The 19,045-nt window shown below is 23.4% G+C and overlaps 1 protein-coding gene across 3 annotated transcripts in view; it reads right to left on the bottom strand.

The window, feature by feature from the left end:
• The window catches only part of LOC112591106 (band 3 anion transport protein-like), a 47,702-nt gene that overhangs the window by 11,436 nt on the left and 17,221 nt on the right, over positions 1–19,045 (bottom strand). For all 3 annotated transcript variants that reach the window (XM_025334776.1, XM_025334775.1, XM_025334777.1), the window contains exons 3-6: positions 10,024–10,207; positions 9,442–9,548; positions 9,262–9,347; positions 4,631–4,818 (exon numbers count right to left, since the gene is read on the bottom strand). In XM_025334776.1, coding sequence (XP_025190561.1) covers positions 4,631–4,818; positions 9,262–9,347; positions 9,442–9,548; positions 10,024–10,207 — 565 coding nt within the window. The remainder of the gene's footprint in view (positions 1–4,630; positions 4,819–9,261; positions 9,348–9,441; positions 9,549–10,023; positions 10,208–19,045) is intronic.

Here is a 19,045-nt window from a genome sequence, read left to right as displayed (position 1 = left end):
AAAATAAACGAATTTCGTCTCGTTCATAGAAAATTGTTTATTTAAGGTACGTGTAACCCGATAAATATAATTAAGTAGGTATAAGTAATTAATAAATCCCACAACATTTATTGAGAAAATATTATATGAATTATTTATATGTACATGTTGTATTGTTATGATACTTATAACTATGAAAAAATTTAATTTATAGTAACATATATTTAATATGCTATCATTTTATATACAAAATAAACTATTTGAAGCTAACTATACATTTACATCTCAAATCTATTCATGCCATATACTGTATTGGTTTAAGTTAATAAAGTATAATGTATAACTAATAATAAATACTTATTATACGTAATAAATAAAAATATAATATATACCTACAATACTTTTGGCAAGAATTGGTTATCTTAATTTTTATAGAAAAATCAATTACTAATATTATATTAAGTAAATTAAGAAAAGATACTCACATAATGTAAATTAATAAGGAATGAAATATTTTTAAAAATAGAATCTGATATAATATCTCCACTTAGAATTATTTTTTAAATTAATTAATAATTTAATTTACCGTTTCAATTTTAAATCCGTTTACTCATATACTCTATTGTGTACTCGTAAAAAATTAAAATAACGTTAAAGACATTATTTTACAGCCTTGTTACTCATACACATTCGATTAATCCGTAATCGTAAACATCTTCGTCGGTTTTATTAGATTGATAACGACCAACAAGTATTAAAAATGGTATGTTATAGATAAAAAACTAAACTTTTTTACATTTGTATTTTAAAATATCATTGGTATAGAATCATCTGATTAGTCTCGAACAATTTGATCGTCAGTGAATTGATTGCGAATAGGTACACATTGTCACCAGAATAATCGATCGAATGGTAAAATCTACTTTAAAATCTTTTCTATTTTATGATAATACTTGGTAATATAATTTAATATCATTATTATATGGTGTAAAAAATTAAACATTACAAAAATATTAAAATTCAGTCAATTGTATAATTTTGTTTTTTATAAAATAATTTAAAAATAAATAAGATATTTTATAAATGTTGTAAAACTTTTATCAATTAAATTTAAAAAATACAAGATGTTTACTACTAAAGTCGAAGTTAGAAAATATGAAGCTATTTCTTTTTAAAAGTCTACTTTATTTATCTCATTATAAATATCACATATTTTTAAAATTCATTCAGCATTGTTTTTGTACCTACTATTAGTGTATATAGTCAATTTGATGATGATCGTTGACGACTCTTTACGTTTTTAAATAAATTTATACATTCTCATATAGTTAGATGGAAATTGGAATGTGTTTAAAGTAGATATGAAGCCATTATACTATTCTTCAATAGAATTATTGATGGTATAGAATACTATAGACTATACAATATACATTAGACAATCAAATAGTTAATCGAAGTTATCACCAAACTCTCATCGGTTATAATAATAACTACTTTTATATTTTAGTTATCTGATTTAGATTTAAAAAAAAAAAGTATTTAGTTTATTAACAAAAGTGTGGCGATTATTTAATATTTTAATTTCATCAAAAAGTTGTAATTGAACCAATAAAATATTATAAATTATTTTTAATATAATTCTAGTATAAAAAATATATTTTCATATTCTTTATGAAATACACTGATATAAATAATTAAGAAACTAAAAACTTTTATTTGACGATAAATTGTTCACAACAAGTTCACTGTAAACTAGAATTTATATATATATATATATATATATATATAATATATGTATCTTTTTTAATTTATACTATTAATTATTTCTGAAAGGAACGCTAATATACTAAACATGTCCAGGCCCAAACTAAATATTCGAATGAATTAATATATTATAAATTGAAAAGTAAGAACATATAATTTGTGTTCAAACTTTAGTTTTGAAATAAGTTATAAGTATTCAAAAATATATATTATAATACTATTAAAAAATGCTAGAAACTAGCTTAAAATTAAAATATCGTAAAACACCAAATTATAAAAATACAGATAATATACAAACCTTTAAGTTTATAGCAAGTCAATACACTCTAATCTTGAAAGTAGTTTCACAAGAATGTTTATAAGAAATCAATCGTATTTAATTTTAAACAAATTTCGTCAAATTGTTCGCATTTACTAACATTGCAAACGTTGAAAACATTTACTACGTGTAAAACTATCTAGCTTGCAATACAAAATTGGCTCTGTAGTTTCAACTAAATGTAAATCTATTATGATTTACGTTTGGGAAACAAATGCAATAAAATTCATCGTTTATACTGCAATAGTGTACTCGTAGATCTCAGTTTTTTATGTTTTCCATGATTATCAAAAAATATAATTTAAATGATTTAATCTGACTAAATTTAGTACTTATAAATTTTAATATTGGCTCAACCTATAGATATAGTGTCTTCACATAATTGTATATAATGTAATATAGTTTTAAATTTTCGATATTTTTACAGCGACAAGGTACAAAAATGAATAAAACAATAAATAAAAAAATATTGTTCTATAGCTTTACGGTTTTAAATAGCCATACATTTTTTTAAACTGAAGGTCACATAATATATTCAAAATATTTCATGTTATCTATAAACATATTTTTCGAGACATGTAATCATACTAATCTTATAAATATATAACCTATTACACTATAATAGCCCATTGATTTTATTCATTTATTTTTTATGTAGTTAGTTTGTTAATTCATGTTTGACATTGATTTTTTTAACTTTATTTTATTTTTTAATTTATTATACTAGACAATAATGTGTTTAAAATAATAAGTAGAATTTGATTTTAGTGGGTGTCAGATCATAAATAAATTAAATGAATTATATTATATATTGTTCTGTATTTTTGATTATTGTTTTTTAGAATTGTTTTTTGGAAGTCTCAGACTTTGTTTGATAACTTAAAAAAATCTTCAATTTATGTCATTTATCTTTTTATAACTTAAGCAATTTTAATTTTAAAGTGAATCATAAGTATTTAAAATATTACAATTTAAAAACGCTCATTCCTATTATGAAATTGAAATATTGAAAAAAAACTCAAAATATTCTAACCTTTAATTTTGATTAATGGTTAATTTAATTAAATATTCAAACTAACAAATCTAATGATTTTCTGTTAAACTTTAATTAGCTATGTGTTGTGCGTACAACATATATGACAACAATAATTATTAATAAGTAATAAGTACTAAATTAAATAAAAGTATTAAATTATCAAAACTAAGTATAATTTACAGATATTGAATAATATTATAATAATAATAACGAAAAATTGTTGATCAAAATGTTGTACCTCACAACTAAAATAAACTTAATAAGTAGTTAATCAAGATTTTACACGAGTAACAGGGTAACACACTAACACGACTTCAAATCGTTTGATTTAACGCGTATTCTATTATAGTAGTAGATAGATTGTTATTTATAGAACTCTATTTAGTCTATAATTGAAATGTTTGGTTTGACAATACTATACATTTTTTAAAAATAAAATGAATTTCTATAGAAAAAAAAGAAAATATTATATTTTATCTTATTTAATACGTATTAATCATATTGCTATAGTTTTAGATTGAACATCACTTAATTAAATTGATCCAATTAAATATAAACCATTATTGATAATTTATATAAACTGTAAAATATTGTTTATGAAATTGATCAATTGTAGACAAGTTAGAATTAATATTATGTTTAGTAATATCTAATGCGATGTACTTTGTATCATAATATGCTATTGATCGATCAACAGAAGCTATAATAAATAATACTTAATACGTAACTAACATAATAATTGTAGTGTCACACATATACAACCAAACATTATACATAGAGAATACATAATATTATAATGTAGCTAGTTTAATTAAAATAAAACAATATTAACCTAATATGTAATTTCAATAATGTAATATGTACACAATACATCTACACGAAATGAAAAATTTCGAAACAGTTAGTATAATATTTTATCTCATAAAGTAGTTGGGTAGGTACCGACACAAAAAAAAATGTGGGTAAAAAAATTATACAAAACGTTACATTACTTATTTACTATGTTCAATACATTTATCAATACTGTTTTAATCGAAAATTGTTTTAAAATGAATATTAAAAAATAATTAAAATTAATAACGGATTATAACCATTATTTTCTACCTTTTTACCTTCTTAAATAATAAATCTCAGATTTTATTCACAATAAATATTTTAAATTTAAGTACCTACTCTTGTTTGATTAAAATCTATCTTTTTAAATATTAATTGACTTAAAAATCAGTCCATTTAAAGTAAAACGCGATAATTCAATTAAAACAATTAGGTAAGTGGTAGGTACACAATGCATAATGAACTCCCGACTCTCGAGAATTACTAATTATGAGTATTATTTGATATTAGTCATCTGGTACCAATTTGTGACAGCAAAATTAAAACAAAATAAATATCAAATATTAACATAATAATTTATATTAATATTATAATTACAAATCACGTGATTGTATTTGACATGTTAAATTTTAATTTACCTACGTTATTATGCATAGAAAATACGTTTAACTGAACTAATTGACGTTAGTTTCACTTACCGATATCAAATTGAACGTGTTTATCCACGGAGTCCTGTCTAAAGTAGTGACTAAATTTTGGTTTTTCGTACATTGGAGTATCGCATTCACTACTCAAGAGTCCATCTTCGGCCCTCGAACCATCTGATTCAATGTCGACAAAATTTGGACTAATGCCAGCAGCTATGGAAAGTAATACACCACTGTTGCTAAACCATAATATGAAATAATGAAAATTTACGTATATTATACATATGAACATACATGTATTACAAATATATATTTATACAACTAACAAAATAAATTACTGTAATATTGTAATATCCTATTCCAACAATTGTGTATTTTTTAGAGCACGATTCTACTACAAAATAAGTAAGCATTTAAAGAAAAATAGCTGGTGAACTTGTTATTAATATTAATTTTAGGTAATATTAGTGCGTATTTGTATATACGTGATTTTAAATTTTAAGCCGGAATACTCCGCTTAAAGCCAGTTGTTTTACTGTGTAATATAAAATCTCAGTGTTTTTCAAAAACCATAATGTATGTTCACAGCGCCTTTTTATATAAAGATTAGTCTTTCATCATAAATGTTATCCTCATACAAAATAATGCAATCATATACACATTATCACACATGTTGTTTTATAATTTATGTTGTATAAACTTATTAATTTTCAAACCCTTTTTTATTAAATTAAAAATTAATTGATCTAACTAGTTGGAACATACATAAATATCTACCTACTGATAATATTGTATTATTTTTAAACAAAAATTAAGAAATTATATTATTTTTAGAAGTGAACTTAATTAAAAAAAAAAAAATACAGAATTTCAAATACATTTTTCTGATTAATTAATTAGTTATTTATTTATTTATTTTAATTTTTTTTTTTTTTTGTACATTATCAAATAATACAAAAATTCAAAAATGTTGGAATAACAAAATATAATATTAACAAACATTATAGCTAATATTTTAGTTATTATAATTTCAACATGGTTTTGTAAAATAATTAAAAAATTGAGAATATCTTTACAAAACTTTGTAATGTATTTTTAAAATTTAATCTGACATAATATAAATTCAATATTACGGTTATCAATTACGATTTACGGAAGTAACGAAGTAGCAAATTCCTTGTTTGAAGTGTTCATAGCATTTAAGTTATAGTTACTAATAATCGATAAAAAATAATAAGTTGGGAATCTCTAAGAGAATTTATCTCATAATCATGTTAGTAGTCATTTTAATAGTTTTAATTTTAAGATGAAACCAGGGGCGGGTTTAAGAGTAGGCAATAGAGATCAGTTGCCCTCCCCACCGTAAGTTTTATGCTAGGATTATACAAAAATAGCAATTATGCAGTAATCATAATTCTTATTAAACAAAAGTAAAATGCCAGTGCCGAATAATCATCCAAGAATTATGTTTGAATGTATAATATAAATTTAAAGCAAGTTTTAGACTGATTATGTGTGTATGCGTACGTCATTATTTCTTAAAAATAATCGTGTGTTGAGCAATAGGATTTTTAAAAACCTAAAATAATCATTCAATTAAAGATGAATAATAATAATAATATATTTTTTCATATTTCTTAAAATTTTTACTGAACATAATTTTTGTAAACAAATTTTAGAAATTAGATATAAAATATAACTAGCAAAATTTTTGAATTTCGATTCACCCATAACTATTGTTACTTAATAACAATTTCATATTTTTTTTGAAATATTAAATATAAATTTAACAATAATTTGTATAACTGTTTTAGTTGTTGCTGAGAAAACAACAAAGAAAAAAAACATTCATCAGTTTGAAACAAATAATACCTCTTTAAAAATATTTTGTACTTAATTAACCATATAATATTGGTGATTTACCAAAATCACTAATTGTGGTTTTTTAATTAGCATATGCTTTCTTATATTTTGACTCATTATTTAAAGAATAATTATCTAATAATTTAGTTTAACAAGATATTTTTGTTTAAAATTCTGTCTGATTACTAACTTGTTTATTAACAAAGCACATACAGAATTAACTGATTTCCACCTGTTTTACAACAAAATCCAATAAGCATTAAATCATTATACATACGTATTTTAGTAAGCTAAAATTTACTAGCTTTATATAATAGGTATAATAGATGACCGAGACATTTCGGTTATATCATATTTAATCACAGAAATAAATCTATATTATGTTAGTTACATCTTATGTCATACGATCTAAAGTTTGATTATATAAATTATTATATATATATGGTTGGTTTTTTGCGCAATAAATCTAAAAATGTAATTTGATATTAAAGTTATTTTATCAAATTGATCAAAATTGATTTACATGATTTATGTTAAATATGCAATATTTTTTTTTGATTTCGAACCAAATTTTTTTATTAAATTATTATTATAATATCTTATTAGACTAACAGACCATAATATATTGAAAATATTGTGCAGTAGTAAAGTTATATTAATTAAAAAAATCATATAGACGTTATTTTTTTTTAAATATTATTATTCAAAATTTTACAATTAGAAGTTAGGTCAAGTTTTTAAACTTAGATTTTAATTATATAACCAATATTATTTTATTATTATCTTATAACTCAATGAAAATGAAATTAATTTTATTGTGACTAATGACATTTTAAAATTTAAATGCTTACAAATTACTATATTATTGTCCTATTAATTTGTTTCTTGAATACTCTCATGTTAATTTAGTACCTATTTATTGTATTGTATTAAACAAAAATATTATATACATCGTTAATTATATATTATATTTTTAAGCTCTTAATTCATTAGAAGGTTAAACAAAAATACTGAATACAAATGCCGTGTAAAACAAATATTTTTTTCATTTAATTGGCGTTTTAACAAAAAAATAATTATGTTAATTAACCGGGCTTCTATTATAATTTTAAGCGTACAAGCTATATTAAATTTCGTTACATTAATTACTATATAAGTAATTGACAACTTTTTTCAACAAAATTTTTTTTTTTAATACAAACATTTTTTAACGTTGTTTAGCATATACACATTAATCATATAAATATTATTTAAGCATTATGATAAACATTTCATTAAAAGAAAGCAATATTTTTTTAAGAAATAAAACAAAACTATATTCATTAAATTATCATAAAAATTAAACGTCTATATCATTTATTTCAAAAATGTTTAAAATAATATTATTAAAATTTAAAATATATAGTAGGACCTATAATCAATTATTCGTTAATTGAATAACAATGTATAGTAAAATCTTTATACTTTTACAACTGTAATGGTAATAATATTCATGCGTATACAATATACATTTTAAAAATCAAACATAAAATTAAATTTTTGAAAAAATATTTATAGAAAATTAATAGTTAAAGATGTTTATATTTTTATTATTTTAAATGTTGGTTTCTGGATCTTCTGAATAGAGCAAAGAAAGTATAATGGTCCTACAACGATGAACAAATGTATTTTTGTATGTCATCATTGGAACATAATATTGTTTTCGGTCTTTCATTTTGAAGGTAGTTTCTAGTAAATTAGATTTATTTAGTATTAAATGCCATTAGAGTATCAAAAATATAAAATTCTAATATTTTTCTAAATAACTATGAAAAAATGACAAAAAATCTGGTAAACGGAAATATTAACACAGCATTAATTTTTGATTTAATCGATTTTGTTTTTTTTTTTAAATTGTAATTTAGAAAGAATTAAAATAGTCATTATACTTGAAATTTTCACCAAATATTTAAATTAGTATTTTCTAAATATATTTTAACTCATTTTGAGCTTTTTATTTCGATTTATGTCAATAACATTTAAATTTTTTAAGGTGTGTGTAATAACCAATAAGTTATTATTAAAACAGTTAAAAGTATTAAAATTATATAGTCACAATTTTAGTTTAATATTTAAGTCAAGGTATTATACAGTCATACATTATATTTGTATATTTTATTGTTATGTTGTCATTGTGCATCTATTTTGTTTATTAAGACAGTAAGTATGTACAATAAGGTTCGTAAGAATATAAATAATTATTATGCATTTTTTTCTGTTATTTAAAATAAACTTTTGCATAATTTTAAAAATCTCAACTACACTATTTAATAATTAGGTAAATAATTTATTTTTATACTCAGTAAAAAATTAATTTGAGTAGATAATAGTAAGCGATTTCCAATTAAAAATCATCGACCACTTGCAACAAAGTTTTAAGCGGCATATTAAAGAATTATCATTAATTAACTCAATAATTAACATTTTAAGCAAATTAATTTATTTAAAACAACAACTAATCATATTGTTTATGGCAAATAATTGAGTAGTGAATATTTAATTTTTTGAAAGTCATCGAGAAATTTAAGGTATTAGTTAAAATTATTTAATTTAATATTATATCATTTTCAACAAATACAAATAATGAGTTTTGATTACATAAATATTTATTACGATGTTAAAATTTGTAAAAAAAAATTCTCGATAGTAATTTAAAAGATATTTTTAGGTTTTCAATGCTAATTAAAAACAAATTGTTATTACTTAAGTAGTTTTTAATTTAAATATTTAATTTGTTCCAAATTATTGTAAAATGTTAATAAGTGGATAGTATTATTTACCTGGATGTCTGTTGACTTGTGGTTGGCGGACTCATTGCACTATCAGAATCTGTTACATCCCTGTGATCATCAGTCCTTTTAAATTCCTTATTAATTAATAAAAATTAGGAAATCGTTATTAAAATCTAACAAATATTAATAGAATTTTAAAACAATAATAATATATACAAATTAACTTACCGTCTCTTGATCTCTTGATTTAATCGATGTGGTAGATTGTTTTCTTATAGATTTTGGAATAGACTTGAGTGGTATGTGGACGAGCGATCGGCTGGTATTCCGATGAACTGCAAACAATAAATGTGACGATTTGTTTAAAAATGGCTTATTAAATTAATTTAAAACACGATCATCGAGGTCAAATATTAATTATGACCAGTATTTGTAAACTATTGTGATCCTTGTAGATGTAGATCCAAGATCAATAAACCAGGACGGTCGTTATATTATAATTTTATTGCAAATTCATAGTGTTCCGTGCTGAGTTGACCGAATTTGGAAAATATTAACCTTGTAATAGATAAATTTCAATAACCACATTTTTTTTTTTTTTTAATCTTATTGATTACTATGCTTTAAATTCTACTATCTCTATTATATTGTCTGTATTTCAATTGAAAATAATTATTAGAATAATTAATAATAAGAATTTCTCCGCATAAATATAATTTATAAATGGTGCCTATCCAGTGTATATATAACCGTGAACCCAAACTTAATATTCCTTTAGTACTACACTTATAATAGTCGACGAAGACATACCAGTATAATCGTCTTCGCTAAATCGTCTATCCCCAGGTCGAGGCGACCGATCGCTGGAAAATCTGGACAAACCAAATCGGTGAGGATCGGCTCCACTAGAAACGCCGGCAAATACACGTTCCATCTCTTCATCCAAATCGTGTGTTTCTCGATGCACTTCATTTGTTGATCTACTGCTCTCAGTCTGTAATAACAAATATTTTTACTTAAACGTAAATATAAATTATAAATGTTTTAAATAATGAAATACATAAATAATCATTACAATAATGAAAATGCAATAATTGTTATTTATAAAATCTCACAATAAAAAGAAAAAGAAATTAAAGACGAAGAGGATGTATTACAATATCCCACATCGATATAAACACACGTATTATAAACATATAAATGCATGTAATATGTAGGTATATCTAATATGAAGTGAAAATATAACCAGTCAATCAAAACTTATAATTTATTAACAGGAATAATAAATATTAAATAGTTAACGATTATACATAAATATTTATATACTAAAACAAAATATTAAAAATGATTTCCGAGATATTTTTTAAAATTGTTTGGGAGTGATAAAACAAGGATTTATATAGGAAACCCTTTGTATTATAATTTATGTGATAACAATACTATGACAGATAATCGATTAAGAACAAACCGTCAACTAACATTATGTACGAGAAACGGTCCACGATTGGTTTCTCTACAATTTGTTTTACACGTGTAAACGCAATAAGACTTCTTAGTTATATTATTTAATGTAAATAAACAATATAATATAATATCAAAATATAATAAAATAGCTACAATACCTATCTTTAAAACAATTAATTTTTTTGATGCAGTGCAATATTTAAAATGTTTCTTATCGTTATGATTGGGGGATTTCTACAATCCATAAATAATCAACGAAATATAATTTGCACAAACATAGAGATACATGTCACTATAATTATTACTCATAACAGTCATCGCCATGAAAGCAAAGTGTAAGTGTCAAGTATAAATAGTATTATTTATATTAACCAGGAACGCTCACCCTTTTTTAACTGCGGGTGATCGATTGTTTACCAACACCGTATTGTCATTAGATACCAAATGTCTGGCTAAGCCAGGGCCCAAGAGACTTCGTTGCAGATATAATACACGATAAAATCACTTTCAACGAATCAACCAACAACCATTTGAATTTTTTTTTAACAGTCGACTTAATTCGATGCATAATTAATTGTTTATACTCGTCATACTGTATACAGTATCAAATCTGTTATTTAATAATATATACATAATAATATATTTAACAGGTTTACTTGTATTTATTAAAAAGCATTAAAATTTAGAAGAACCGATAGGTACTGTAAACATGAAACATAGTGTAGATAATATTAAGTAATTCTATATATTATAAAAAGTACTAAATCAATATTTGGCGTCTTAAGTTCTATCTCATGAGTATATTAACAAGAAATAAAAAATCAAAATTAGTAAAGGATTCAAATCTAATTTAAAATTGTAGATTTTTATTCGTAGTTAACCATTATTTATGTGATGTTGTTTTTAGCATTATACAATTTTTATTATTTCAATCATCATAACATTGTAAATTATAGTATTATAATGGTTTCATACTTTTATTGAAGTCCAGCCAAAAGCACTTATAAAGTTTACTTGCAATAACAAAATGTTCATTTTGTCAATTATTTATTTATTATTACCAAAAGAATAATATTCGTTGAATATTATAAACTTTGAATAAAACTAAATGTTATTGAATTAAGTTTAAATTTAAAAAAACTATAAAAAATATTAAAATTGAATTGGTTTCATAGTTAAAAATACGCCTAAAAATTATTATATAATATATATTATTATGTTTATTTGATGTGAAAACAAACTTATTAATATAAAATTACATTTTTTTATTATAAGTACGAGTATATTAAACAATCTGCATTCATTAAATTTTTGCAAATATGCTTGCTTACTAAAAATGTATTAAATAATAATTTAAATTTTATTATAATATTTTTAATACAATAAATAAATGATATCTATTTGGTATTTTTTTCAAATATATATAGCTAGGTATCTGGTATATATATTGTATATGTATATATATATTGTATTGTATATATTTGTTATTATTATATACATATAAGCTGTAACTGTATACACTGTTAAATATAATATAAACATAATATTATGTTATATTTTAGTGATCGTATTTCCAACTATTCCATAATAAATGTAAAGAAAAAGTATAATAAGCAATTGTTATTGTATACGACTACTTAGATAATAGATATATGGTGAACAGTCAATTCATCAAACATCTTATTGATTCTAGCCATGCAAACTAATAACGTACAATTAAAACTGATGTGCTTAGTGCTACAATATCACAGCTAAAATGTCAAACAATGATCTCCAAAATATATTATGTATTTACTAAAGACTTATTGTATCGAAACAAAAATCTTTAATATTAAACGTCCAAATTTTTTAATCATAAATCTTATAGGTTTATCAATATAAACAACGCTAAATATTATATTTATACATAATTAACTACAACCGGTCTTGAATATTATATGATGTAACTTATTTTTGATGACTATTTAATAAATTAGAAAAAGCAAAAATGTTGAGTAATTTTTAATATTTGGTTAACATATTTTAATAATATAATTGACAAATTGAAACATATTTATATATAAAACTATAAAAAGAAATTTAAATGTATCCTTCAATTAAACAATGCAATAATAATATAATAATTTATTAATTTAGTGAACTTTAAATCACAAAACGCCCACATAAAAGATAATGATGTAAATAAAACTAAAAATCCATATAATATTATTTATTATGCCCTTGGTTGATAAATACTATACGCATATTATAAACCATATTTTAACATAATATACTTATATAAACATAATATTCTAACAATTTATATACTTCTGTAAACGATTTAAGCCTTTCATTAACGCGTAATACAATATGAATCCAGCTGCATGATTAACTTTTTCCTATTGATAATTTGTATAGCCCTTGAAATAAATTAAAAATTGGAATGTTAATGAGTAATGGCTATTAATTAATTAATGAATTTAAGATAAGCAATTAACTGCATAGTCAATCGACGAAGTAAAAATAAAGTACATAGTAACATATCACATTAAAGAGTTTAATGAGTTCGATGCAATGTATTTAATAATAAATATGTAATCAATTAATACTTGATTAATCTTATTCACTTAACATTTAAAAAATAAAATTGTGATTGACGCAAATAAACTATGGAGGAATTTTCACTTGTTGAATTGTTTGGCTTATTTACAATTGCACTCAACATAGTCAACTTTCAATTAATAATTAATTCCTATTTAATAATAATATCATTATTACTTTTAGTAAAAATATTTTTGTTCAAATAAAAAGTATTATCATATTTTTTTTTAACTAAAAATATTTCAGTTTACAAAAAAATTGTAACATTTCTTTGAATTGGCTTAAACCGGCAAAAATATATATATACATTACTTATATAATATAAAAAATACCTAATCACTAAAAATATAAATTTATTTTCAATTAAAAAAAATTTTAAAATAATTTTTTTTTCTATCATTATCGTTTAATAACGATATTGGAACCAAAAATTGACTTCATCACACGTAATAAAGATAGGTATAGATTTTCAAAAATTTGTTACTTTCTTTTGTAAATTATTTTAATGTGATTATACTTATTAATGTTATGAATTATAAAACAATAAATTTTCAGACCATATTTAAATAATGATTTTTTAGTATTTTTTTTTTTTTAGTCAATAGTTATCTATTGTAAAAAATGAATATTCTATTATATATTAATCATAAATAGTTAATTAACTTATGGTAGATAAATCTTTAAAATAAATTAAACATATATCATATTGTAAATTAAACTAATAAGATTCTAAAATAATCTTATTTAATTTTTATAATTTAACAACAGCTGTTATTTAAGCAGAAACTACTGCCAATATCGATTTGTATAAATAAGTACGAATAGATTACACATTATTATTTTTTTCGAAATTTATTTCAATAATTGTATTATGTGTACGACACGTAATATAATATTATCAGAGGCTATAAAATCATTGTTTATTTATGCCAGTTATGGAAATCAAATTTGAATAAAATCCAAATTTATTATTTGCATTCTAAATCAATACATGTTCAATAAAACTTATGAATAATTTCATCGGTTATACATTTAAACTGATAAAAGTAGATGAAGAAGTATTTAATAAATATCATAACATGATTTATGAAGTGACGTTTTAAACGTCAAACTATCTTTTTTATAATAATATTTATGTATTCAGTAGATAAAAGCAAAATACAAATTCATACTGATTAATATTACTGATAACAGACGAATCAATTTTATTCATAACTCAAACGTCGACTTTAACGTCAAATACTAAATAACTTTTATAAATAGCTAGTGAATATTTTTTTTTTTAATAAAAGATAATAATACATCCTAAGTACATTTTTACGTTTTTTAGTTTATTTTGTTTGATTTTGGACATATAATAACGAAATAACTTCTTTTTTTAATAGCAATGTATTAACGTTATACTAAAGCAAAATATTTTCTAAAAATTTTAATCACTCAAATTTCGAATTTTAATCATATATTTATATACCTAAAATTGCTTGTTTAATTAATTTAAAATTAGAAGTATTATAAATTTTAAATAATGCAACGCTTTGGATCTCTATGCATAATACATAGTTTTAACAAAAAACTGAAATATATTTTAATTTAAATACAAAGATATAACTCACCACTGCAATGCAGGATAAAATAATAATATTCAGTGAATTAAATTATTATGTAAATATTAAAAAATATTTCTTATATCATAAAATTCAAAAAATACATTATACATTTCTAAGATAATTTTCGACTATATTCCATTAATGTTTCAAAAAGTTTATGAAGAAATCTAAAGTTAACTTTTTCTAGGTACTATTTTGGAAATTCATTAAATGAAACTTTTAGACATTTTGCATTATTCCAAAAAAAAAAAAAATACACAAAACTATGAATTATATCATATTTTACCTCATACCTACCTCAACAATAATTTTAAAACCATATTATTCAAAAACACGTACTTCAATTAGTAAGTTCATCCATAATGAAAAAAAAAATCTTTTTTAATTATTTATTATAAATATTTTGGTATTGTATTGTATACATTTTTATGTAAAGTAGATAATAGACCATACTCATATAATTCAATAAAAGCCTATAGGTCAAGGGCACGTACTGAATTCACAGACTCGATGTCTCTTGCTGGCTAGTTACAGCGGGTGCATAGCGTGGAGTTCAAGGTGAAAGACTTCGGTTTTCTTTCAATACCAAGGTTAAACTTTGCATATAAAAATAACACCTGTGCGTTGAAGACCGGTTTCGGCAATATGTCCAAACCAAATACATTATAATTTTTCACCAACATTCTCTGTATATGTAGATATACTTATGGAATACGCTGCGCCTTTGTCGTCCTATCTTATGTGCTTGTACAAACAACTAACATACGTTTACACAAATTTATTCAATTGCACTAGAATTCAATATTTTTAGGATACATGATCAGCAACTATTTATGATTTATTAATCATTTATATAATAAATCCATCATGTATGCATTTTAATTTTAATATATAAAGTACCATGGTTAAATTATAAATGCAAGACAAGTAATATTAAATTTAAACAATTCATCGTATAATAAAATAACTTAAGCTATTTTGTGATTAGTTTTTTCAAAAATTAAACTATCTTACTGTTTAATAAATTATTAGGTTATTCAATTAATTTATAAAGATTATTGAAAATAATAGTAAAATACTTAATTTATAACTATAGTAATAACCCTAAATTATGTGATTATAATGTAAAAATACGTATTTTAAATAACTTAAGCATTCAAAGTGAACGGCATATTGATATTCACAGTATGATAGAAACCTTAAGATTTTCATATCAACGTCTTTTCAATCTTTTAGTAGATTACTACTCAATTGGTAATATTATTTTTTTGATTTTTGCATACCTTCTTTTATTATAGAAGACAAATTTTTAAAATTACTTTATTAAAGTGTATTTAAATATAATCTAAGATTTTAAATTCATACTAAATATCGATCATGCAATTGTAAAATAACTCAAACAAATATTTTCATACATATTAAAATAAAAAATCAATATAACGTAAACCTTGACCTAAAGTACTTATACATATTAAAACAGTATAAGTATCGATATTCGATTAAAATAATTATTAAATACATAATTGTTTATCATTTTTTTAAATAATTTATAATCCTATTGTTTACGCGTAGTTTTTTGAGAATTAACACCTCCACTATACCACACACACATATCGCCATATTTATGCAAAAATGTATGTACTATATAATATAGAAGATTCCTACAAAATATATTACTAATTCATATTTCATATTATTAATAAAGAGATTGATAATTAGAATTAAGATTGTGTTTGCGAAAATGAATAATTATAGTTGTCTAAAATTTTTACGTAAGTTAATTACTGTAAAAGAATATTATATTATTATAGTTTATTAGATTATAAGTATAAATTAGCAATATTGTGTAAAATATTTTATTCAAACACGAAAGTAAAAAAGGTATTTCATATTGAATATATTTAAAATTAACATGAATTTCATTTGGCAGAGGATAAAAATAGTCTACACTTATATAAGATATTAACTAATAAGTAATAATATAGGTATCAAAAATGTAAGCATAAGATTTTTTGTTATAACAAATGGATTTTTTTTACAAAGAATAAAATAAGAATAAAAGAACAATAGTATTACACAACAATCATAAAAGAACCTCAAGCTGTTTTTTCCAATTTAATATCTTTTTAGTAAATAATATGTCATACAAAAGGACATAAAGGTATTTTTAATCCGATCGTCAGTAATAAAAAAATATTAATTATAGAACGAAAACATAAGAATATTAACTAAGAAATCTAGTAAATAGCTCAATGTGCCAAACAAAAAATATAGATTCGTAAATAAGAAAATATGAAATAAAACTATAACTATAGGTTTTAACTAATCAATTTAATTTAATTTTTATTATTCAGTAACAAATAATATACTGTACATTATAATTGATGCATAAATATATTAAATAAATATTTCATAAGTTATTAAATTATAAATAAATAATTTTACTACAATAACTTTCACATATAATTTTGTATAAAGACAATGATTGCATATTTATTTATTTTTTTTTTAAACAGTATGGCAATTGTTTAAATATCTTGCCAAGCTGAGATGATCTCAGAGTTGCTAACTTTTAATAACAGCACACAGTTGCAAAACATTGATTTTCTAACAATATGTGCATACCTGATTGTGTATTATCGTTTTTACAAACATCATTTGCGATTTCATAAACGCACAAAAAAGTTATTGCAAATCTATAATATATAATATACCTCTAATATAAATAATATGTTTATTTATGAAAATTGAAATAGCGATGCAGTTCATTTAGGTTGTAATAGATAGTTTTATTTTTCATTGAAATATACATTTTGCATTAATGACTACTATTACATAGATAATAAAAATTACAATACTGTAATTTATAGTATAGACTAGTAATAACCATTATTAATCATTAAAAAGTGAAATAAAATTAATCAATATTAAAATGAACATTATTATCAACTAAAAAATAAAGGCGTGAGTTTTTAAAGTGAAATATGATTCATAGGTTTTTTTTTGTCTACGAATACAAAAACAAACTACTCACACAAAGATCGCAAAACTGTAATAAAAACAAAACGTCTGAAATCAATGTCGGTTAGGTTATTATTATTATTATACAATAAAAACTAAACTGAAAATAATCTATGGTCGGGCTATACGCACGCACACACAGAATAATAAATTGTGTGGACAGGTATTGTTATTGCACCTATAAAAATATCGTGCAGCAACGAACATAATAATATTCGATCGTCTTTTATTGTCGCGATTACGACACTTACTTTTCGCATGATCGGATTTCGATATTTTGTCTTTTCCTGTGTACACCACGACGAGCGGCGTGCGTGTTACAGGTAGCGACGGCGTGTTTCGCCGGTGATCATGTCGCAGGTCCGCGGCGCGGGGTAGTAAATACACCTTGCAGGTGGGTCGTGTCGAGGGGAGAATAATGGGAGAGGGTGATGGAGGTTTCTACGGGTAGATTTGATTGACGAAAAAATAAAATTACGTTGAGCTCGCGTGTAAACGGAAAACGACGAAAAAACAAATAACGGACGACAAAATTAAAAATATCAAACCGTTGTCCGATACGGCGGCGGTGGCGAAAAAGGCGGTTCGGCGGGGGACAGGCGCGAAATGTTGAGGCGAGAGCGGTAAAGCGACAGGGCCCTTTGGGGGCCGGGAGTCGGCGGCCTCGGCGCGGAAGGGGGGGCGGTAAAGGCCGTGAAGGTTTTTGGTGATGGTGGGGGTGAGGGAGGGACAGTTACCGCTATTCCTGCGCCATTGGCAAGCCGCCCTTTCGCAGCTGGTCCCGGGGAAAAACGCACAACAGCTGTACACGACCGCCGCAACCGTTGCCGCCGCCGACGACCATACCCTATCGCAAAGGCGCGCGCGTCGACGTGTCGCATGTAAGCCGGGCCACGCATGTTGGCGCGGCGTCCAGGTCCCCCGCAAGGTCGCCGCGGCGAGTTCCCGAGGACGCGCGCTCGATAAAAACGTTTTGTAATAATTTGTCACATAATTATTATTATTATTATTATTATTTACTACCGTAAAGTTTGTCATTTCAAACAAATACGGCCGTTATAATAGCTAATATTATAATATTATAGTCGTCGTTATGAAGGTTCGATTTGGCCGATTCCAAGCAATGTCTCGTCAACCCTTTTTTAATCATTATAGGTATA

This window comes from Melanaphis sacchari, unplaced genomic scaffold (genome assembly GCF_002803265.2).
Source record: "Melanaphis sacchari strain LSU unplaced genomic scaffold, SCAv2.0 Contig12_pilon_pilon, whole genome shotgun sequence".
In the NCBI taxonomy this organism is placed as follows: Eukaryota; Metazoa; Arthropoda; class Insecta; order Hemiptera; family Aphididae; genus Melanaphis; species Melanaphis sacchari.
Note: the sequence above shows the minus strand (reverse complement) of the source record. Positions and strands in the feature narration are given on the sequence as shown.